This window comes from Terrapene carolina, unplaced genomic scaffold (assembly GCF_002925995.2).
Source record: "Terrapene carolina triunguis isolate 2854851 unplaced genomic scaffold, T_m_triunguis-2.0 Scaffold138, whole genome shotgun sequence".
NCBI lineage: Eukaryota > Metazoa > Chordata > Testudines > Emydidae > Terrapene > Terrapene triunguis.
Window position 1 is genome coordinate 4017626 of NW_020664489.1, and position 20601 is coordinate 4038226.

At 45.0% G+C, this 20601-nt stretch overlaps 1 protein-coding gene across 1 annotated transcript in view; it reads left to right on the top strand.

Moving 5' to 3' along the window:
• Nucleotides 1-20601, top strand: part of DDX10 (DEAD-box helicase 10) — a 339719-nt gene that overhangs the window by 21945 nt on the left and 297173 nt on the right. The window contains exon 9 of the mRNA XM_026653416.2: nt 1445-1529. Coding sequence (XP_026509201.1) covers nt 1445-1529 — 85 coding nt within the window. The remainder of the gene's footprint in view (nt 1-1444; nt 1530-20601) is intronic.

Below are 20601 nucleotides of genomic sequence, written 5' to 3' on the forward strand. Positions count from 1 at the left end.
CAGAACTCAGTAACTTGTGTTTACGAAATAGATAATAAGAATGGGATGTCCTGAATGCCAGAAGGAAGCTTTCAAAGGCTTTAAATACTCTGATGCCTCTTGCATCCCATGGGTTAGTCTAAAAAGTAGATAAAGTGAGCAGCCAACTAGTAGCTGATGAGAGGAAGTTGGAGGGATTTTTGTAATGCCTGCCTCTGAATTGAAATGTGTCAATGTGGGAAAAAATCAACTCTCCTTTGTTGCTTCTAAAGAAGTAAAACAATAGCTGAGGCAAGAACAAGAAAATTCCTGTTGATGGAAGTAGTTTTGTGTACGTCTTGCTTTCCTTTGACTGTTTTTTGTTAGAAGGAAAGTGTATTAGCTCTTCCCTTATGTTTTCTCATGGCGATTTTGTATCTTACAATATATTTTTTTCATACTTAATAACTTAAGTGATTAGGTGTAATTGTTCTAAGTGCTTTCAAGAACTCCCACTTGCACTTGTCTGGCATTGGAAGTTGGGTTCAAACATTCAGCAGCAAAATTCACTGGCCCAAAATATCATCTTGTCTCCAACAGATTAGAAGAGGGAAATGCTCTAAATTAGGAGCAATAGAGGGTCCTGTGGCACCTTTAAGACTAACAGAAGACTTCTGTTAGTCTTAAAGGTGCCACAGGACCCTCTATTGCTTTTTACAGATTCAGACTAACACGGCTACCCCTCTGATACTAAATTAGGAGGAGACCGAGCATATAGGACTCCATCTCTACCTTCCATACTGTTTGGTTCTCACTGCTAAGGAATGTATTTGGTTGCATCTGTTTAGAAACAGTTGTGTGGATAATTGTTGCATATCCTGTGACCATAGTCATAATCAAATAGTAAATATTGATTCTACACAGCACAACAGAGTTTTGCTGCTGTTAGCCTGGAATGCCCATTAAGTTTGAAATTTTCTTCCTTTTAATTATGACTGCCTTTCAACATGGACTGTTCAGTCTTACCTAGCAACCTCCTCCTTGCTGTCATTGAAATAGATAATGATGTTTTAATACCTGGATAGATATGGTAGTAGCAGCTGACCACAGCTAATTTCAAGCTCTGATTGTGTAGTAAATTGATATTCTACATAAAAAGTGGGTCAACTCACTTACTTAATCATTTAATACCAGGGCATTTTATTATCTGTAAGACACAGAGCATCTGTCTGTCCTTGTCAGGTGTGAAATTACGTTCCATTCAGTGCACTGTCATTACTTAGGAAATGAAGACGCCATTAATTTTAGTTCACTTTGACAAAGGGGATAGCTGTTTATGATATGCTGATACATGCAATTAATTTTCAATTCAGAGAGATTGCTCACAGGCAGTGTCTATAAATTGATCTGAATGATGGCTCTCTCGGAATAGTACTGCAAAATAAAATATTGCAACGTGTTAAAACTTTAATCTCTTTCTCCACAGATTTCCCTGCAGTGAACTGGGTCGTTCAGTTTGATTGCCCAGAGGATGCAAATACGTACATTCATAGAGTGGGAAGAACAGCCAGGTACGTGTTTAATTATGATTTGCATTTGAGTGTTTGCAACACGATAGCTGTGTGTGTTGATGATAGGAAGAAAACTAATAACCTGATCAGCTAGGTACACGTCAGAAGGGACTAAAAGCCATTACCACCTGAAGGCTGTTTGGCAGCTTACGTGAAGTGCGTTTGTCTTTATCAATTTTTCATAGATATAAAAAAAAACCTTTATAAACGTTAGCATGAATACGCATAGTTAAATAGTTGAGACTGAATTCTCCTCTCGTCCTTAGAAGTGGTCCTGCCAGGCAGAGTGGAAGCTCATTTGTGCTGTGCCTGTTCTATAGATAAATAAGACTTTAATCTCTAGTGCTGGTAATCCATTTTCTTCCAATGGCATTACCTTCATTTGAAAAGGATGATGCAATGTTTCTTGTTTTTATTTGGAAAATTCTGATGTCATTAAGTAGGTTGTTTTCTAAAAAACTTTAATTTTTCAACATTTAATATAATCATACTCTTAGGGATAGGAACAACTTTAATTTATTATTTGCTCCCTAAAGCAATTTCTTGAAAGAATCACATGAGTAATACCTACTTGTGTGAAAACTCGGTAGATAAAAACTTCAAAAATATACAGACTTCAAAGGGGACATTACATCTCAGATGATAACTGGTGCTGAAGATTTGTCATGGCATTTTTTATCAAAAATCACAGAACAGTCATGCTAAATTTAGTAAAGTCATGGGTTTGATTTTTGATATTAAAAAAATAATAATGCCATGACAAACAAGGAGGAGGGGCCCCAAGTGAGGTGATGGTGGGGATGGAGAACAAGCCTGCCCCACACTCACCCTGCAGCTGCAGCTCCTGTCCTGCCTGGCTTCCCTTCCTGGGTGCGGTAACCTGGTGCGTGGGGTTGTAGCAATGCTCAGGTTTGGCCTAGCAGCCCCTCCATCATGATGGGGAGCGGGGAGCCAGACCTAGCTCCACAGGGCAGGAGCCATTACTGAAAGGTATGTTTATTAAAATCACAGATACAAAGACACATCCCGGACAAATGGTAAAATCACTGCATCCGTGATATTTTTTTCCCCCCACTATGAAAAACCTAAAGACTATCTTATTAGTTTGCATCTTTTTCCCCCTTCTAGAAGGGGGTGATGGGTTTTTACTTGCTTTTGGAAATGCTGGTTATGAACTGAACCATTTGCATTCTTTAAAAACCTATTAAATGTTACCTACATTTAGACATGCCGCTGCTACTGTTGTCTCTGGGTGTACATAAATTTGGAACTCAGCGCTGCAAAAGCTTGTATTTGCATGTTGGATCTAGTGGTTGTTGGGTCTCAGCATGGGAATAAAATAGATGCATGGCTGTAACCCAGTTCTTCCTCTCCTTGAACTTGAGCCTGCTATGGTGTCATTATCCTGTGTTTGTGGCATCACAGTATTGTCATGGAAAAAAAATGTAGTAAATTCAGCATTATTGCGTAACTGCAGCTTCTAGCAGGACTCCTGAGAGTTTTCTCAGTATTAAGGGACTTGTCTGAAATGTGTCAGGCTCTGTGTGCCCGATTTTTCCCCACTTGTAAGATGGGATGACATGTCTCTCCCAGGTGCTATTGGGAATGCTTCTAAAGTACTCTGAAGACTAAAACAGCTGTACAAGTGTAAATGTTATTAACACGACTATTAAAAAGGGTAAAGGAAATGGGATTTAATTCTCTAATACTGCGGAGAGAACTTTCCAGTGTACAAAGGGTGCCTTTTCAGAGAGCCTCTTTTAAATGAGACTTTTTCTGTGGTCAGATAGTGGTAGTGTGAATAGAGCTTGGCTGAATGTTGGGGATAGAGGGCCTGTTTCTTTGTTGAGAGGCTGTTCTCTCTGCTATACAGACTGACTACCCCTTTACTTCCCCACACCTTTGTTGGGATCTCCTTTCAGATGAATTTTTCCATCGCCTGTATTTAAGGCTTTGCTGAGGTTTCAAGGGAAGGATAAGACCCAGTCTTCAGATATTTTTGCTGGCAGAGTGGTGATTTGAAGAGAGCAGTTGCCTTCTGTAGGAAAAGCTTTACAGGCAGTGGCGTAGCTAGGACAGGAAAACTGGGTGGGTGGGCACTGGCTGGGGGGGAGCAGGAGGCCTGCCTCCCCCTACTATCTCCAGACGGCCTTTACTGCTCAGCAGGCCCCTGAAGATGAGGCTGCCTGGGGCACACAGGGACGACTCACCCTCTCCCAGGCGGGAGGTGTGCCTCGTGTGGGCGGGGCTGGGTGGGGCTGGAGACCAGGACAGCAGCATGCGGTGCACAGGAGAGGGATGCTGATGGACACTGACCAGGTGTTGGGAGTCCCAGCCTGTGGATTCAGGGGGCTCCAGCATCCAGTGGGCCTGGATGCTAAGTGGGTGGGCCGCAGCCCACTCAGGCCCACCCATGGCTACAGCCCTGTTTACGGGTGCTTGCTGATTCCTAATCTAATTCACAGATTAATGGTAAAGCTGCCCTGCATTAGGTTTTCATTGTGGGGGAGTCTGCCAAGTTCTTCTTTGAGTGCATGTCGATTCCAAGTAGGTGGGCGCTGCATGCAAAGTCGTTGGAAGGCTTTTCCCCTTGCGGTACCTGTCGGGTCAGCTGTGGAGCCCCTGGAGCTACGCCTTCATGGCGGTGTATATAGGTCCCTGCTGACCCGCCACCTCTTCAGTTCCTTCTTACTGCCAGTGATGGTCGTTGGAGTTGTGTGTGTCTCTTGCCTCCGCAAGCGTTTCTCCTAGTGATTAGACTTTCTGTTAACCAAGGGGCGGGCAAACTTTTTGGCCTGAGGGCCACGTCGGGTTTCTGAAATTGTATGGAGAGCCGGTTAGGTGAGGCTGTGCCTCCCCAAACAGCCAGGCGTGGCCTGGTCTCCGCCCCCCGCCCGCTTCTTATCCCTTGGCGGCTCCTGCCCCATCCACCCCTCCCTGTCCCCTGACTGCCCCCGGACCCACTGCCCCGGCTGCCCTATCCAACCCCTCCTCTCATTCCTGACTGCCCCCCCTCCGGACCCCTGCCCCTTCCAACCACCCGTTCTCCCTGACCGCCCCCCGGAACCCCTGCCCCTGACTGCTTCCTGCCACCCCATCCAACCCCCCCTCCTTCCTGATTGTCCCCCCGGGACCCCTGCCCCCATTCAACACCCCTGTTCTCCGCCCTCTGACCCCCCGACCCCTATCCACACCTCTGTCCCCTGACCACCACCCCGAACTCCCCTGCCCTCTATCCAACACCCCCCCCCCGCTCCCTGCCCCCTTATCGCGCTGCCTGGAGCACTGGTGGCTGGCGGTGCTACAGCTGCGCCGCCCAGAACACCAGGACAGGCAGCCGTGCCACCTGGCTGGCTGCCAGCCATGCCACTGCGCAGCACAGAGCACCGGGTCAGGCCACGGCTCTGCAGCTGCACTGCCTGGCAAGAGCTCGCAGCCCTGCCGCCCAGAAAATTGCACCAGTGGCACAGTGAGCTGAGGCTTCAGGGGAGGGGGAACAGCAGGGGCGGGGCCGGGGGCTAGCCTCCCAGGCCAGGAGCTCAGGGGGCCGGGCAGGAGGGTCCCGCGGGCTGGATGTGGCCCGCGGACCATAGTTTGCCCACCTCTATGTTAACCTGTAAATAGTTAATTAGTTAGTGTTAGTTAGATAGAAGTGGAGGGTTCTCCCCAACCCCAATTCCTTCCCCTCTTGGAGTTCAGGGCATGCCTCCATCCCAAGGGTTTAAGCCGTGCAGGACCTGCTGCAAGCCCATGCCAATGGGCTACCCCCACGACTCCTGCCTAAAGTGTCTGGGGGAGGTGCATCAAACAGATCGTTGCAAGATCTGCAAAGGGTTCCGCCCGAGAACAAAGAAAGAAGGGGACTTCAGGCTCAAACAATTCCTTATGGAGGCAGCCCTCCGTCCCCAGCCAGCTCCGGGCCAGCAGGACTCAGCACCAAGCACCTCCATGCGGAGCGCTCTGGCCTCCGTTAGAGAAGCTACGGCACCGAGGAAGGACTCGAGGCATAGAGACCCTTAGCACGGTCACTCCCCAGCACCGAAGCCTGCAGTGGCCACACAGCACCGCTTGCACTCACTGGTGCCACCTAAGCAGACAAGAAGACAAATAGAGGGTGCTCACCCACGATGAGAGCAGCTGGATCTGACAGCGCCAGCGGTATGTGTCCTGCGCAGGGGCACCCAGTGCCGGTCTCGCAGGAATCAGCACCATTGACTTCGGGCCCACAGAGGGATCTGTCAAGTCTGGTGCTGTTGGACTCTCCTGCTAGAGAGTGCCAGGTGGAGGAGCTGGAGCTCCCTTCCACCCTGGACACATTTGAGGCGGCCAGGGACTTGATTGCCATGATGGCACCGCAGTCCCCCACCAGGCAAGATAGACCTCTGGCACGGCAAGGCATGGCGCCATTCAGAGGCAAGCCCGCAATGGTGAAGCACTGCTCGCCTTCTCCACGGCACTGTTCTCCGGCACCGTCCTGCTTGGCATCGCTGTGGTCTCCGTGCTCAGGGTCCCAGTCAATGGACTTGGATGTGGAGTCCTACTACTCCAGGCGCAGTCAGAGCGTCATCGCAATAGGTTGGAGGCGGGGATGGTGCCATGGCAGGGGCCCGCGCAATGGCCTTTTTGAACCCTATGGGCATGCCACCAGGCTCAGGGCACTTACTCCAGGAGCAGCCAGTCCGTAATCTCAGAAGGACGTGCCCCTTTACCACCCAGGACCGTCCCCCACCTCGAGGCTTCAGACCATGGCGCAGAGCCCCGTCCGGGTCCCTGCTCCACCACCGGCTCTGAGGCTGCTACTGGCGCCGAGCAGCACGGCACTGAGCAGGACGCTTCCAGGAAGCCGGAGGGACAAGAAGCCTGGTACTGTCTTGGGCGACATCGTCATCCTCAATGGATGAGGCGGTGGCGGGGTCTTCATCCTCTGGGCTACCCCCACATTGATAATAGAGTGCCCCAGGAGCTGTTGCACAGAGTGGCTCATAACATGGGGCTACAGGCCGAGGAGTTGGTCGAGTCTGAGGACCCCATGGTGGACATACTAACCCCAAGGGGCCCTCCAGGGTGGCATTACCACTCATTAAAACTATTCAAGCCACTACAAAGACCTTGTGGCAGACTCCTGCCTCCATTCCCCCTACAGCTAAGGGGGTAGAGAGAAAGTATTTTGTCCCCTCTAGGGGGTATGAATACTTATTCACTCATCCACAGCTGGGTTTGCTGGTCGTAGCGGCAGTGAATGAGAGAGATGGGCAGGCTGGCCCAACTCCAAAATCTAAACACTCAAAGAAGCTGGACCTCTTCGGCAGGAAGATGTACTCCACTGGGGGGCTCCAGCTTCGTATTGTTAACCAGCAAGCAATTCTCAGCAGATAAAATTTTAATTCATGGGACTCCATGATGAAATTTAAGGAGTTGATCCTGTCCGACTCTAGAGCGGAATCTGTAGCCGTTGTCGAGGAGCACAAGGCAGAGGCACAGACTTTTTTACAGGCCTCCCTGGACGTGGCAGACTTGGCCATGTGAACCGGATCCTCCACCATAGCCATGAGGAGGAGCTCATGGCTCCAGGTGTCGGGCCTTCCCCCAGAGGTCCAACAAACAATTCATGATTTGCCCTTTGACGGCAAGTCATGGGGTTGTTTTTGGAGCAGACAGATTCCAAGCTCCATAGCCTAAAGGATTCGCAGGCAACTTGAAATCGCTGGGTCTGCACACCCCTGCCATCCAGCGGAAACATTTTAAGCCCCAACCCCCTCTGCGTTTCTACCCTCCCCAGCCTAGGCAGGACTTCTCCAGGAAGCGGGGCAGGAATGGTAGGTGTAAGCTTGCCCATCCACCACCCAATCAAGGCCAGGGATCAGCGAGGCAGTCCTCAGGCTCTAAGCAAGCCTTTTGAAGGTGTGCCCGGGGGCGATGCACCAGTCCGCTCACCGGATCCTTCACCCTGTTTTCTAAATAGTTTGTCCCACTTCTATCGTACTTGGACCCAGATAATCTAAGCTCTCTAGGTCCTTAGCACTGTAGAAGTGGGATATTCTCTCCAATTCTGCTCCTCATGCAGGAGGTTCAATTGCTCCTTGCCACGGGAGCAGTGGAGGAGGTTCCTCAGGAGCTAAGGGGCATGGGATTCTACTCCCAATATTTCCTAATCCCCAAAGCCAAAGGGGTCTCAGACCCATCCTCAACCTGCGAGGCCTCAACGGATTCACGAAGAAGCTGAGGTTCCGCATGGTCTCTTTGGCTGCCATCATCCCATCCCTGGATCTGGGAGACTGGTACGCCGCCCTCGACATAAAGGATGCGTACTTCCACATATCTATAATTCCAGCCCACAGACGCTTTCTCAGGTTCATAGTGAACCACAACCATTATGAGTTTACGGTCCTCCCCTTTAGTTTGTCAGCACCCGCTCGAGTTTTTACCAGGTGCATGGCAATTGTAGCCGCCTTCCTGAGAAGAAGGCAGGAACAGGTCTTCCCGTACCTTAACGACTGGTTGGTCAGGGGCTGCTCCAAGGCGCAAGTGGAGCAACATGTCAGCATTATAAGATCCACCTTTGACAAGCTGGGTCTTCTCCTGAATGTACACAAATCAACTCTATCCCCTACTTAGAGAATAGAGTTCATTGGGGCAGTGTTGGATTTGGGTCAGGCCAGAGTCTCGTTTTTGGACAATGCACGACATCATAGGGTAGGTCTACACTTACCCGGTAGTTCGGAGGCGAGCGATCGAACTTCTGGGTTCGACTTATCGTGTCTTGTCTGGACGCGATAAGTCGAACCCGGAAGTGCTCGCCGTCGACTGCGGTACTCCTGCTTGGCGAGAGGAGTACCGCGGAGTTGACGGGGGAGCCTGCCTGCCGCGTGTGGATCGAACTAAGGTACTTCGAACTTCAGCTACGTTGCGTACCTTAGTTCGACTTGGGGGGGTTAGTGTAGACCTGCCCATAGAAGGCTTCAAGCAATACTGCACCTCTACAGCAAGGAATTTCTTGAAGCTCCTTGGACTTATGGTAACTTGTACATACATGGTACAACATGCAAGGCTGAGGCTCAGATCTCTCCAGGCCTGGCTGGTGTCAATTTATCGGCCTGCTACACTTAAAGAAGCAGGGTCTGTCGGTCTCGTCAATAAGGGTTCGCCTAGCCGCCATTTCGGCACTCCACCCAGGAGTGTCTGGCCTATCAGTCTTCGCCAACCTGATGATCGGTTGGTTTTTTAAAGGTCTTGACAGATTATACCCGCAAGTTAGGCAGCCGATCCCAGCTTGGGACCTTAATCTGTTTCTTTCAAGACTAATGGGGGGCCCCCTTCGAGTCCCTAGTGACTTGCTCATTACTCTATCTGTCATAGAAGGTGGCATTCCTGGTTGCAATAAAGTGTCTGAGCTTAAGGCCCTAACTTCTGACCCTCAATACACCATTTTTTGTAAGGACAAGGTGCAGCTTAGGCCTCGCCCAGCCTTTCTCCCAAAGGTTGTCTCTCACTTTCATGCGAATCAGGACATTTTTCTCCCACTCTTTTTTACCCTAAGCCACACGCTAACAGTTGGGAGCAAAGACGTTCGGCGAGCATTGGCTTTTTATATCAAGTGCACAAAGCCGTTTTGTAAGTCAAACCAGTTGTTCGTCGCAGTAGCAGACAGGATGAAGGGCCTCCTGGTGTCTTCTCAAAGAATTTCGTTATGGATCATGTCCTGTATCTGAGCATGTTATGAATTGGCAAAGATACCTGCCTCTGCACTAACGGCAAATTCTACAAGAGCGCAGGCCTCCTCGGCCATGCAGCATTTGTCAGAGTGGTGCTTCAGTCAGCAATTCCATGAACTCCGACCTCACCTCCTAGGTAAGGCTTGGGAGTCGCCTACTTGGAATCAACATGAGCAGTCACTCGAAAAAGAAAAACGGTTACCTACCTTTCGTAACTGTTGTTTTTCGAGATGTGTTGCTCATGTCCATTCCAAGAGCCACCCGCCTTCCCCTCTGTCGGAGTTTCCGCACAGAGGAACTGAAGAGGCAGCGGGTCAGCAGGGACCTTATATAAGGCTAAGTTTTTGTCATGATTACTTTTAGTAAAAGTCATGGACAGGTCATGGGCAATAAACAAAAATTCATGGAAGCTGTGACCTGTCTGTGACTTTTGCTGCTGCGGCTCCATGGTTTCCACCACCACCATGGTGGCTAGGAGCTGTGGGGTTCCCCCTCCGCTTGTGGCAGCTGGAAGCTGCAGGGTGACCATATTTCCCAAAGAGAAAATGGGACACCCCCAGCTGTTCGCCCAAGGCATCCCCCTCCCCCATGTGAGGCTGTCACCCATCGATGGAACCATGAGGAGGGCCCCCTCAGGAGTCTGTCACCTGTTGCTGGAACCTTGCAGGGGGCTCCCTGTTGCCTGTCGCTGCTGTCGCCTGTCGCTGGAACCCTGCCAGGGCCCCGCTGGCTGCCAGCTCCAGTCCTGCAGCCCCTGGGGCTGAAGCAGAGAATGTCACCGAGGTTTCTGGAAGTCAAGGATTCCGTGACTTCCATGACCTCCATGACATAAACGTAGCCTTACCTATATACACCGCCATGAAGGCATGACTCCAGGGGGCTTCACAGCTGACCCAGTGGGTACCGCTAGGGGAAAAACCTTCTGACTGTGCATGCGGTGCACGCATACCTACTTGGAATGGACATGAACATCACATCTCAAAAAACAACAGTTATGAGAAGATAGGTAACCATTTTTTCTCGTGGCTCCTGTAAAAGATATGTTTACTGAGCCAGAAATAACAGCCTAGAGAAACATACATATTGGGAATAAACTGGGAAAAAAATGTAGAAAATTGTGAATATGCTTTAACTTCAGATACACACTGTGCAATTTGAATTTCAAATAAGACTGATTTGTAAAAACACTTTTTTTTTTTTTTTTTAAAAACCAACTCTAACTGTTGAGTAGTAGACTTCGGCTGTATTCAGAGGATGGTGTTTAATATGTGAGAAGCCTATGTCGTCTTTAGAAAATTAATAAAAATTAAACTGCAGTTTAATAGTACTCATTAATGAGGTTAGAGATAATTAGAAAGTTTCATGGGCCATGAGAGTGCATAATTGCAAGGAATGAAAGCTAAATTAAATATCTCAGCTAATTAGGAGCCTGTGTATCAGCTGTAATTAAAACTGGCTTTCAGGATACTATTTACTTTTGAAATCAAATTATTTTGTGTTAGAAAAATAAATATATTTAAGTCAAGAAGAAAAAACTCTCTGAATCTTTGACCCATAGTAAAATAAAACCACCTCCCACAACCAAAAATAAAAATCAGGAGATATAAAAGAATGCTTTTACTTTATAGTGAGATTGGTATATCTTTTTTTCAGTCTGATTAACTTGAAAGCAGTTTTATTGTTTCAGTGGATGGGGAGTGCTTCTTTGTATCTAATGTTTCTAGAAGATGTTTTGGTTAGTTGCATTTTGTAGATATGCCTTTAAAGTCTGGACAAATCAATAAGTGATTTTTAAAATAATGAAAAATACTGTGGAAATATCCTTTATAATGTGACAAAAGGGTTTTCATGAGGCTTTCAGAAATATATGGATCTTAAGATCTGAAGAGTCCTGTGTTTCCTGTGGGTTTTAGTTCAAACAGTCTAAGCAAATACTGTATGAAATATTTGTGGAGACATTCTTCGTGGAATTAACCCCTCTGGCTGTTAATTTCTTTTGATGTATGCTATGTATGTCCATGGAACCTACATTTGATTTGAGAAAATCTTTTGATCACATTTGTGAAACAAAATGCAATGCCACTAGGGGACAGCAGAAGCTAATTTTCATTTTTGAAGTTTTACTGTGTGCGTTTTTCTTTCAAAAATGTAATTTTACACATTGTGTGGCATGAAGAGGACATGTGAGTAAAAGAAATCCCATACAAAGGTTACTTAACTGATAAGTAGGATGGTAAAAAAAGGACTGTTTTACAGGAACTTTGATTTCATTTTTTAAAATAGTGGGGGGAAAAAGACTGCTTTATATTTTCCAGTTTATTCAGTGCGTGGACATGTTTCTGTGTTTAGTGCTTAGTACACTATTGCTACTAGCTGACTTTAAATAAATCCACTTCTCCCCTACATCCTTTACCAAAAAAGCCTGTAAAACCCTTACCTAAGTCTGGCTTTTCTGCACCAAGGGGTGTTTTTAAGGCATTAAATGTGAAATGGAAGACAGTAGAATAACTTTCTGTCGGGATTCTGATTAGTTGCAGGGGTAAGTCTGGAGCCTCATGTTGCATGTGCACATAATGTAACATACTTATATGGGACCTGATCCAGTGCCCCTTGAAATCATTGGGAGTCTTTCTGTTGGCATCAGTGGGTTTTGGATAAGTCTGAGAGAGAGATTTGGTGTTGATGTCAGTGGCTCTGGAGGAAGCCAACATGCCCTTTTGTGGATATATTTGTGCGTGTGTGTACTGTATATCAAACTAGTCTAACGATATATATGCCTTGGTTTTGTTCACTCTCACTTGTATCCTGAAAATGTATCTTACATTAAAAATCATCCAAAATCACCACTGTCCATTCTCTATTGGACAAGACAATATGATAACGGTAATCAATTTAGTCCCATTAATTAAAAAGTTTGGAGCTGCTGGTGCCATATGGTTGATGGATATACTCCGCAGCATAATTGTTTTTAGGGAAAAATGATTGGATAAGTTCAGGCAGTCAGGAAATATATCCCTCTGGATCAGGGGTAGGCAACGTATGGCACGCGTGCCGAAGGCGGCACGCGAGCTGATTTTCAGTGGCACTCACACTGCCAGGGTCCTGGCCACTGGTCTTGGGGGCTCTGCATTTTAATTTAATTTTAAATGAAGTTTCTTAAACATTTTAAAAACCTTATTTTCTTTACATACAACAATAGTTTAGTTATATATTATAGACTTATAGAAAAATTTTTTCTAAAAACGTTAAAATGTATTACTGGCACACGAAACCTTAAACTAGAGTGAATAAATGAAGACTTGGCACACCACTTCTGAAAGGTTGCCGACCCCTGCTCTGGATCATGGTCACTGAGAAGCTGTGTAATTAAGCCCCTCCCTGTTGTAACATTTTCTACCTAAGTAAGTGTGACTAAACACTTAAGGTTTTGGATAACTCAGTAAAGTTAATTTTTTTTCCCAATGTGAAAAATAATGTTGCCTTCAATCCAGAGATGGGATGTGTTTCTTGGGATCTGAATAACCTGCATAATCAAATTGTCAAGCTGGCAGCTCCTTGCATAATTAACTATTTATTAGGTTAAAATCCTGTTTGAAGTGCTTTTATTGATCTACTGTAGTGTTTAGTTCATATTACAGTGCAGTCTTCAATTCATTGTCCTAACTTAAAAAAAAACAAACGCTGCCAGCGGAGGTCACAAGAAACGCCCCTCACCACTGCATATTTAACTCACAATTCATATTATTTAAATCTCTTTACAATTACATACTGAAGCCTAGCTACAATTCTGACATTGTCCTGCAATTGCGTCAACTTGGACTATGTTTTCCATTAGAATATTTTTCTAATGATGTTCTAACACACTAAAATATAAACTTGGCTATGGTCATAATTACCCACTGACACAATGCCACCCTGGAAAACTATAATAAAGAATAAATAAGCATATGTTTCAGTACAGTAGAATGGACGCAGCTGCTGTGGGAAATAGATTGCTTACAAGCTAGGCTGGAGGACGCAGTGACCTTTATATTCAATTTATTGATGAGGTTGGTGTAAGCTGTGGCATACTCTTGTCCATTTTTCCCCCTCTCACTACAGTGTCTGTTCATAAGAAAGAAGACTCTGCTGTATAACTAAGTGAAGGGGGATTATGATCTAGTGGTAGAAATGAAACCTGGTTGGATGATTCTCATAACGGGGATGTTGTTATAAAAGAGTACTTCTATACCTGGAAGAGAGGGAAGATGATGTGATATGGTCTTAAAAAAATAAAAAATACATGCCTTCTGCCAGAAAGCTACAACTTGACAAGTGTTTGCCAGTAAAATTCTTTGGTTAATGATAGAAGAAACAAACAACAAAGGAGAAGAGATCGTGAGCATCATGTGGAGAACCATCAGGACTGCACTAGAGTTAGAACAAAAAATGTGTGGACCATATCTTGATGTACTTTAAAACACAGGGTGCAGGGTGCATGGTGTATAGACCCATTGGAAAAGCCCCCTCATCTTTGCAGTCTCAACTAGTGAGGAAGAAACTTTCCTCTGAGAGTGCTGGCAGCTGCATGACAGACTTAACAATTATCTATTTAGTTTAGGTGAGCAGCAGACACCACCAATTTGGTCGACTTAATATACCCTCTCTACAGAAACACATTTTGCATCATTTGAAAGCTTATTATGTCTATGTTAAGATGAGGTATGAAGAGGACATGTGAGGTATGATGTCAATCATAGAAACAGGGATAAGCAATGACACCATCAACTAGTTAAAATACCACTTGGTTTAATGACTGTGGATTATTTCAAGACATAAAATTGGATTTCCTTATGACCTCAAAGCATCACAATGATAATGTAAAGGGTAAAACAAAATTTAATAATAAATTTGTACAGAGGGTATTGAAATGTAATAACTCTGGTGACACTTCTAGTCAACATCATTATCATCTTGTTCAACATGATCTCTGTTGAGTGCGTGGGTTATCACAGTCTTCATTGTATTGGCAGTTCTGTGCAGGGAGGATTGTTCTGACTGTAGATGCAGTTGATTGTGCAGTGAACCCTACCGCTACAAGCACAGAGAAGGTCTTGTGCAAGCTCAGATGCCGTTGGACCTTTGAATAGGGTTACCATACGTCCGGATTTTCCCGGACATGTCCGGCTTTTTGGGCCTCAAATCCCCGTCCGGGAGGAAATCCCAAAAAGCCGGACATGTCCAGGAAAATAGGGAGAGAGGGGCTGGCGGTGCTCGGCCGGGGGCTGGGGCCGGTGGTGCTCGGCCGGGGGCCGGGGCTTGGCCGCTGGGGCCGGGGCCGCTCGGCCGGAACCAGGGCCCAAGCCGAGCCGGGCGGGAGACGCCGGGGCCAGAGCCTCTTGGCCTGGGCCGGCCGGCCGCCGGAAGGAGCCGCTTGGTCGGGGGGGCCGGGCTGGGCTGTGCCGTGCCCCGCCCCGCCCCAGCTTACCTGCTGCCTCCCTGTTTCAGGCTTCCCGCGAACATTTGATTCGCGGGAAGCAGGAGAGGGGGAGGAGCAGGGGGGCGGAGCATTCAGGGGAGGGGGCAGAGTTGGGGCAGGGACTTTGGGGAAGGGGCGGAGTTGGGGTGGGGCTGGGGGCGGGGAAGGGGCGGAGTTGGGGTGGGGCCGGGGCCCCGTGGAGTGTCCTCCTTTTTTTAAATTAAAATAGGGTAACCCTACCTTTGAAGAATATGGGAAGTAGTTAATCATTCACATTTTTCCATCCATGTTGCAATGCTGATCAGATAACTGGTCTACCTATGTGCGAAGACATCCAAATCTTTGTTTGCCAAGATGCTATTTTGACATGCTCTTCAAAACTGTCCTCCCGTGGTGGGAGTTTGCCCTGTGACTTGTCCTTTTTGATGGCTAGATTGAGGGACAAGCAATTCAGGTCTCTGCGGGTCTCCTTTCCTTTCTTGCTGTGATCATACAGCACTGCTACCAACTTCCTTACTGTAGAAATTGTGGTTTATTCATCATTCTGTCCCAATTTGGCAAGATCTCTGAAGCAGTAAACTCCCTTTGGTTTGATGACATTAAATAGATTTTTTTTCTCCATACCAAATAGGGATATCACAGAGCAACAAGGAGCCGCAGTTTTGTTCTGCTGGCACAGTGCTTCTTACTAGTGGGCCTTCTTCAGGTGCAGGAATAGTCAAAGGCTGGAGTGGCCTGTACAATGTCATGATTTTTCTCTACCCATGGTGATCAGTCCTAGGGTTTCTGTCCACCTTTCCTCCGATGGCTTGTTGACCTGAATGGTGAGGCTTCCTAGGAAGATTATGATACATTTTATCATCTCCACTCTCTCCTTTGCTAATGTAAAAACAGACAAGGATCTTATTCTTCTTGCAAACAATTACAGTAACATTCCCATTTTGGAACTTGGCTATCGCTCAGACAGCTTGTCTTTTAAAATCTAAATCTTGATAGAGTAAAGTTATTTTAAAGCTCAGCAAGATAGAAGCCATTTACATTTTTTTTTATACAAGGTCTGTATACCCACACTAGTTATCTTTACAATTCTCTTCCCCTTTCTGTACTGTATTGCTACAAGTTGATGTCCTCATCACCACAGAATGTTGATACCTATGATAATAGCCACCAAAAATCAGTGAACTTCCCCTTCTACCTTTTTCTGTTTTAACTGTTAATCATATTTCATCAACATGGTTAAAACACAGACTCAGAGGCTTTAAGGCCAGAAGGGACCATTATGATCATCTAGTTTGACCGCCTGCCCATTGTAGGCCACAGAACCTCACCCACCCACTCCACTATCCACTGTAATAGACTTCTAACCTCTGGATGAGTTACTGAAGTCCTCACATCATGATTTAAAAACTTCCAGTTATAGAAAATCCACCATTTACACTAGTTTAATCCTACAAGTGACCCGTGCCCCTAGCTGCAGAGGAAAACATATACATCATAAAAAAAAACAAAAAAAGCACAAACTCCATTTTTGAATTTGCAGGGGACCTTTTAAGCCTAGTGATGGTGCAGACCAGTAGTCATCTATTAACATGTTTGTTGTCGTTTGAGGAGAAAATAGCTAATCTCTTGAGAAGCAAGTCTATATTTGTCTAAATAAAGCGCCTTTACTGTTGGCTTGTCTTCTCAGCAGCTAAACCACCATGAAAAATCTAAACAGATGCAAAATCTTCCAGATGGTGTTTCAAATCATTTAGTTTTCAGTTTACCCAAACCTTTGACTCTTTTGTTTTCATGTTTTGCAACGAGGAGGCACAGCAGCAGTGCCTGCCTGTCTGTTTTTCAATTACTTCACAGTTTTTGGGCTAGTTTAATTCCAACCTGCAATATAAGACAGTCCATCCAGGCTTTTCAAAAGCCAATAGAAATATTTTGTGTGTACTTAAACTTAATTAGGTGTAAAGAAGCAGGGGAATTGCTTAAGTGAATGATTAGAACCTAGCAATAGTCATCAGATCTCTTTCAATCCCTTTGAATGTCTCAAGTCCCCCATGCTGAGAAGTATTTTTAATATTGCTTTTCTTCCTAGTAATAGCAAGTAAAACAAAACACAAAAAATTTCACTTGAAGACCTTCTTCATATTCTTGGCCTAACTTAATGTGATTCTTTTCTTAGCTTTAATACTATTTCCCTGCCTAAAGGCTCTATAAGATTTAATTTAAACTTTGAAATAATCATAATCTATGGAGACCAAGTTTTAACACTTGATTTTAATAAAATTTCCACAGAGTGTGCTTTTCACCTTATATATATTTCTAGTTTCTGGAAAGGCAACTTATTCACTATACAGTGTGTTTGGCACTGCTGTTATTTGTAGCTTAAACATTATTATACACAAAAAACTGCATTAAAACATTACTCTTGCAAAGTCAAGAACTCAGAAGTTAGGAAATGCCAGAATTAAGGTAGTTTGTGCAACTTTCTTATATCTTTGTCCCCTAGATTAAAGAGCCATCTACAATCAGAAATCTGTTCCCCATATAGGTACTTGTAGACTGTGATCAAATCACCTTTTAACCTTCTCTTGGATAAATTTACTAGATTGACCTTCGTAATCTGTCACTATAAGGCATATTTTCCCATATAGCTCTTTTTCTGTGTCCTTTCCAATTTTTGTTATACATATTTTGAAGTCAGGATGGCAGAACTGGACACAGTTTTCTAGTAATGTTCTCACCAATGCTGCTCCTACTTGATTATACAGCCAAGGAGCATGTTTTCCCTCTTAGCCACAACATTGCATTGGGAGCGCATGTTCAGTTGATGGATAAATAGTTGAACTTGAGCCATGACTTTGAAATTAACCATGTCCTTTTCAGAATCACTGCTTTCTAGGATACAGCCTGTTATCTTGTAAGCGTGACCTACATTCTTTGTTCATAGATGTACGACCTTGTGTTTGGCTGTTAAAATGCTTGTTGTTCAAATGGTCCCACCTTACCAAGCAATCTTGGTCAGTCTGTATAAATGACCTGCCCCCATCATTTTGTCATACGCAACGTTTACCAGAAATGATTTTGTTTTCTTCCAGATCATTGAAACAGAGATTGAATGAATGAATAAGTCTTGAGCCAAGAACAGATTCCAGAACCCCTCTAGAAACGCCAACTGTTGGGCGTTCCTCATTTAAAAACTGTTTTGAGATCTATCAGTTAACAAATTTTAATTCATTTGATATGGCCTGCATTGATTTTGCATAGTGCTAATTTTGTTATCAGAAAGCAATTTGGGATGAAGTCAGATGCATTACAGATGCATTTACTTTTGTCAAATCGAACTTGTAATTGCAACAAAAAAGGATATCAAGCTTGTCTGACAAGATCAGTTTTCCATAAGCATGTTGGTTGGCATTAATTATGCTACTATCCTTTGAGTCCCAAGTTGATCTTTCTGTGATTTTTGTCTGGAATCAGTGTGAGACTAACCTATAGTTTCCTGGGACATCTTGTTTGCTACTCCTACTCCAGACGCCTTCTTCCCTACCTCAGCTGCCAGTCCTCTTCCACCACCTTCTGTTCCTTACCGTTCTGCATTCCAGTCCGGTTGGTTCTACCTCCTGCTTGCTGTTTGGGTGCATTCAGAGCACCAGACTGTCTCCCAGTTCAGTTCCTGTACCCAATGCTGCAGCATCCTGTGGCTGCTGGGAGTATTGGCATGGAAAATCCTCAGCCCCTACAGTCCTTGGTTGGATTATATGCACTACAGGCTGAATCTTCTGATAATTTAGCTGCCAAACTCTAAGTCTCTACTGAGCATGTGCAAACAAATTTCCAGAAGATCATAATTTGGCTAAATTTGGATGAATTTTCACAGGAATCGCAAATGGCCCGTCCCTTACAAAGAGCTGCCACTTGAAAACTTAGTCTGTACTTCAGAGCATCTCAATGAACCTATTGTAAGAATTTAAAATGGGCAAAACAACCTATTTCTTCCACATCTCATTCCATTTTTGCTGAAACTTCCCCAAATTTTCAGCCTGAGGCAGATACCCAGCACAGAAAATCTGTACAAACAAATAATAAAGGTTGACAAAATTATAAGCAAAATTAATATCAGCGTGTTATAGTGGAAAGCATTGGCCAACCTTAAGTATAGTCATTGCTACTTGTGTTGCTTATAATACTGTTTGCTTTTGGGTATTAAAGTTTGTAAACTATTTTGGGATGCAGTTTTTACTAAATGAAATATTGTATGTGCTTTCTTCTGAGAAATGTGGGCCCTCCACATCCTGTCTCAAGATTGATTAATGATTTTCATATGATGCTCTTTTAGTGAGTCTGAGGATGTCCATTCATACCCACTTGGCTGCAAATTAAATGCTATCTTAGTAAAAGTTTTCCTTGAGTTCTCTTTATTCACTCTATCACCACTGTCTTTTTGACTCTAAACCAGTCATATATCTGGATGAAAACAAGAAGTTTCTCAACTACCAGAGCCACTTCTAGATTAGAATTGAATGGGGCCCACTCCACAATATATTTGTACCAGCTGCCTCTCTTCCTCTCACTGCCTGCTTTTCTCTCACCGTCAGCTTTACTGCCTGATGCTCAATGGCTATTGGCCTGAGCCCACAAAGCTTCATTCCAGAAGCTCGCTCAGCCAGTTCTACTCACCCCACCTCCATTCTCTAGTCAACATCGGACTCCCCCTTTCGCCATTGTTAGAGTCCTCATAACTGAGAATCCCATTTATCACCTTTTCATGTTCCAGTCTTCTTTTCCTATACATTTTCTCACTGAAAAGACAATCCAATCACATCCTCCCTTTTTCTACAGAGTCCCCTCACCCCATATACCTCCTTTCCTTAATTTCTCATCCTCTTTTGGGCTCTTTGGAGAATAGGGGGCCAAGGTATGCCAGAGAATGAATCTGAGGAGACGGGTCTTTGAAAGGGAGAGATACTGGGAAAAGAATTCATAGAGGAGAGTGAATATGTTTGAGGAGAGACCCAACAGAGAAACCCAGTAGAGAATGTGATGGGCTGAGAGGAGGAATGAGGAATTGATGGGAGAGAGGAAGAAAAGTATATATGAAGATGATGAAGGGAAAGGAGGCATAGATGTAGGAACAGAAGAAGTGGTAAGAGTGAGCTAAAGGTAGAGGGAAAACTAGTGCACAGTATAGAAAAAATAGAGGGCTAACCAGCCACTCAACAATAGATGAAGAAATACTCCAGTATAGAAGGAGAAGAAAAATAAGGCAAAGGGGAATAAAGAAGAAAACACAGGATAGGTGATAAATAGGTGATAACATGTTACATAGGTGATAAATGTTTTGATACACGTCAGTTGAGAAATATTATAATAAAGTAAAATTTTGAAAAGGACAGGAATACATGGGCTGCTGCTGGTGGTAGCAATTTACTTATTGGCTTACGGTAGCTAATTATTTAAAGACATCCCTGTGAGTAGTTCCACTCCTGTAGTGCTGCTTTATACAATGGCTTTGTTTTGTTTTGTTGTTTGGCCATCACCCACTATTTTTCCTTGTTGACCCCTATTTACTAGCATTCATGGGATTCTGTCCCAGTTCAATACATTTCTGAAATAAATCTGTAATGGGTTGTTCTTACCGCCATAGCGGCCCTTTGTGCCTAGAGGTGGTGTTGCAAGGGGTCCTTGTCTCTGAAGCTATCTAGTGGCCGCTTCCTTGGCCCTGTGATGGCTTAACTCTCTGCATCTTCCGTGGCCTGGCCCTCCGGCCATCTCTCATGAAAGTTCAGCCCCCTTCTGGGATAACAAAAAGTCCAGTTAAGAGTCCAAACAAACCATTCTTCTGTCCCTTTTGGACTACACTGAAGTTCTCCATACCTTCTATGTTACTTCCTCCTGGCAGGCCTCCTTG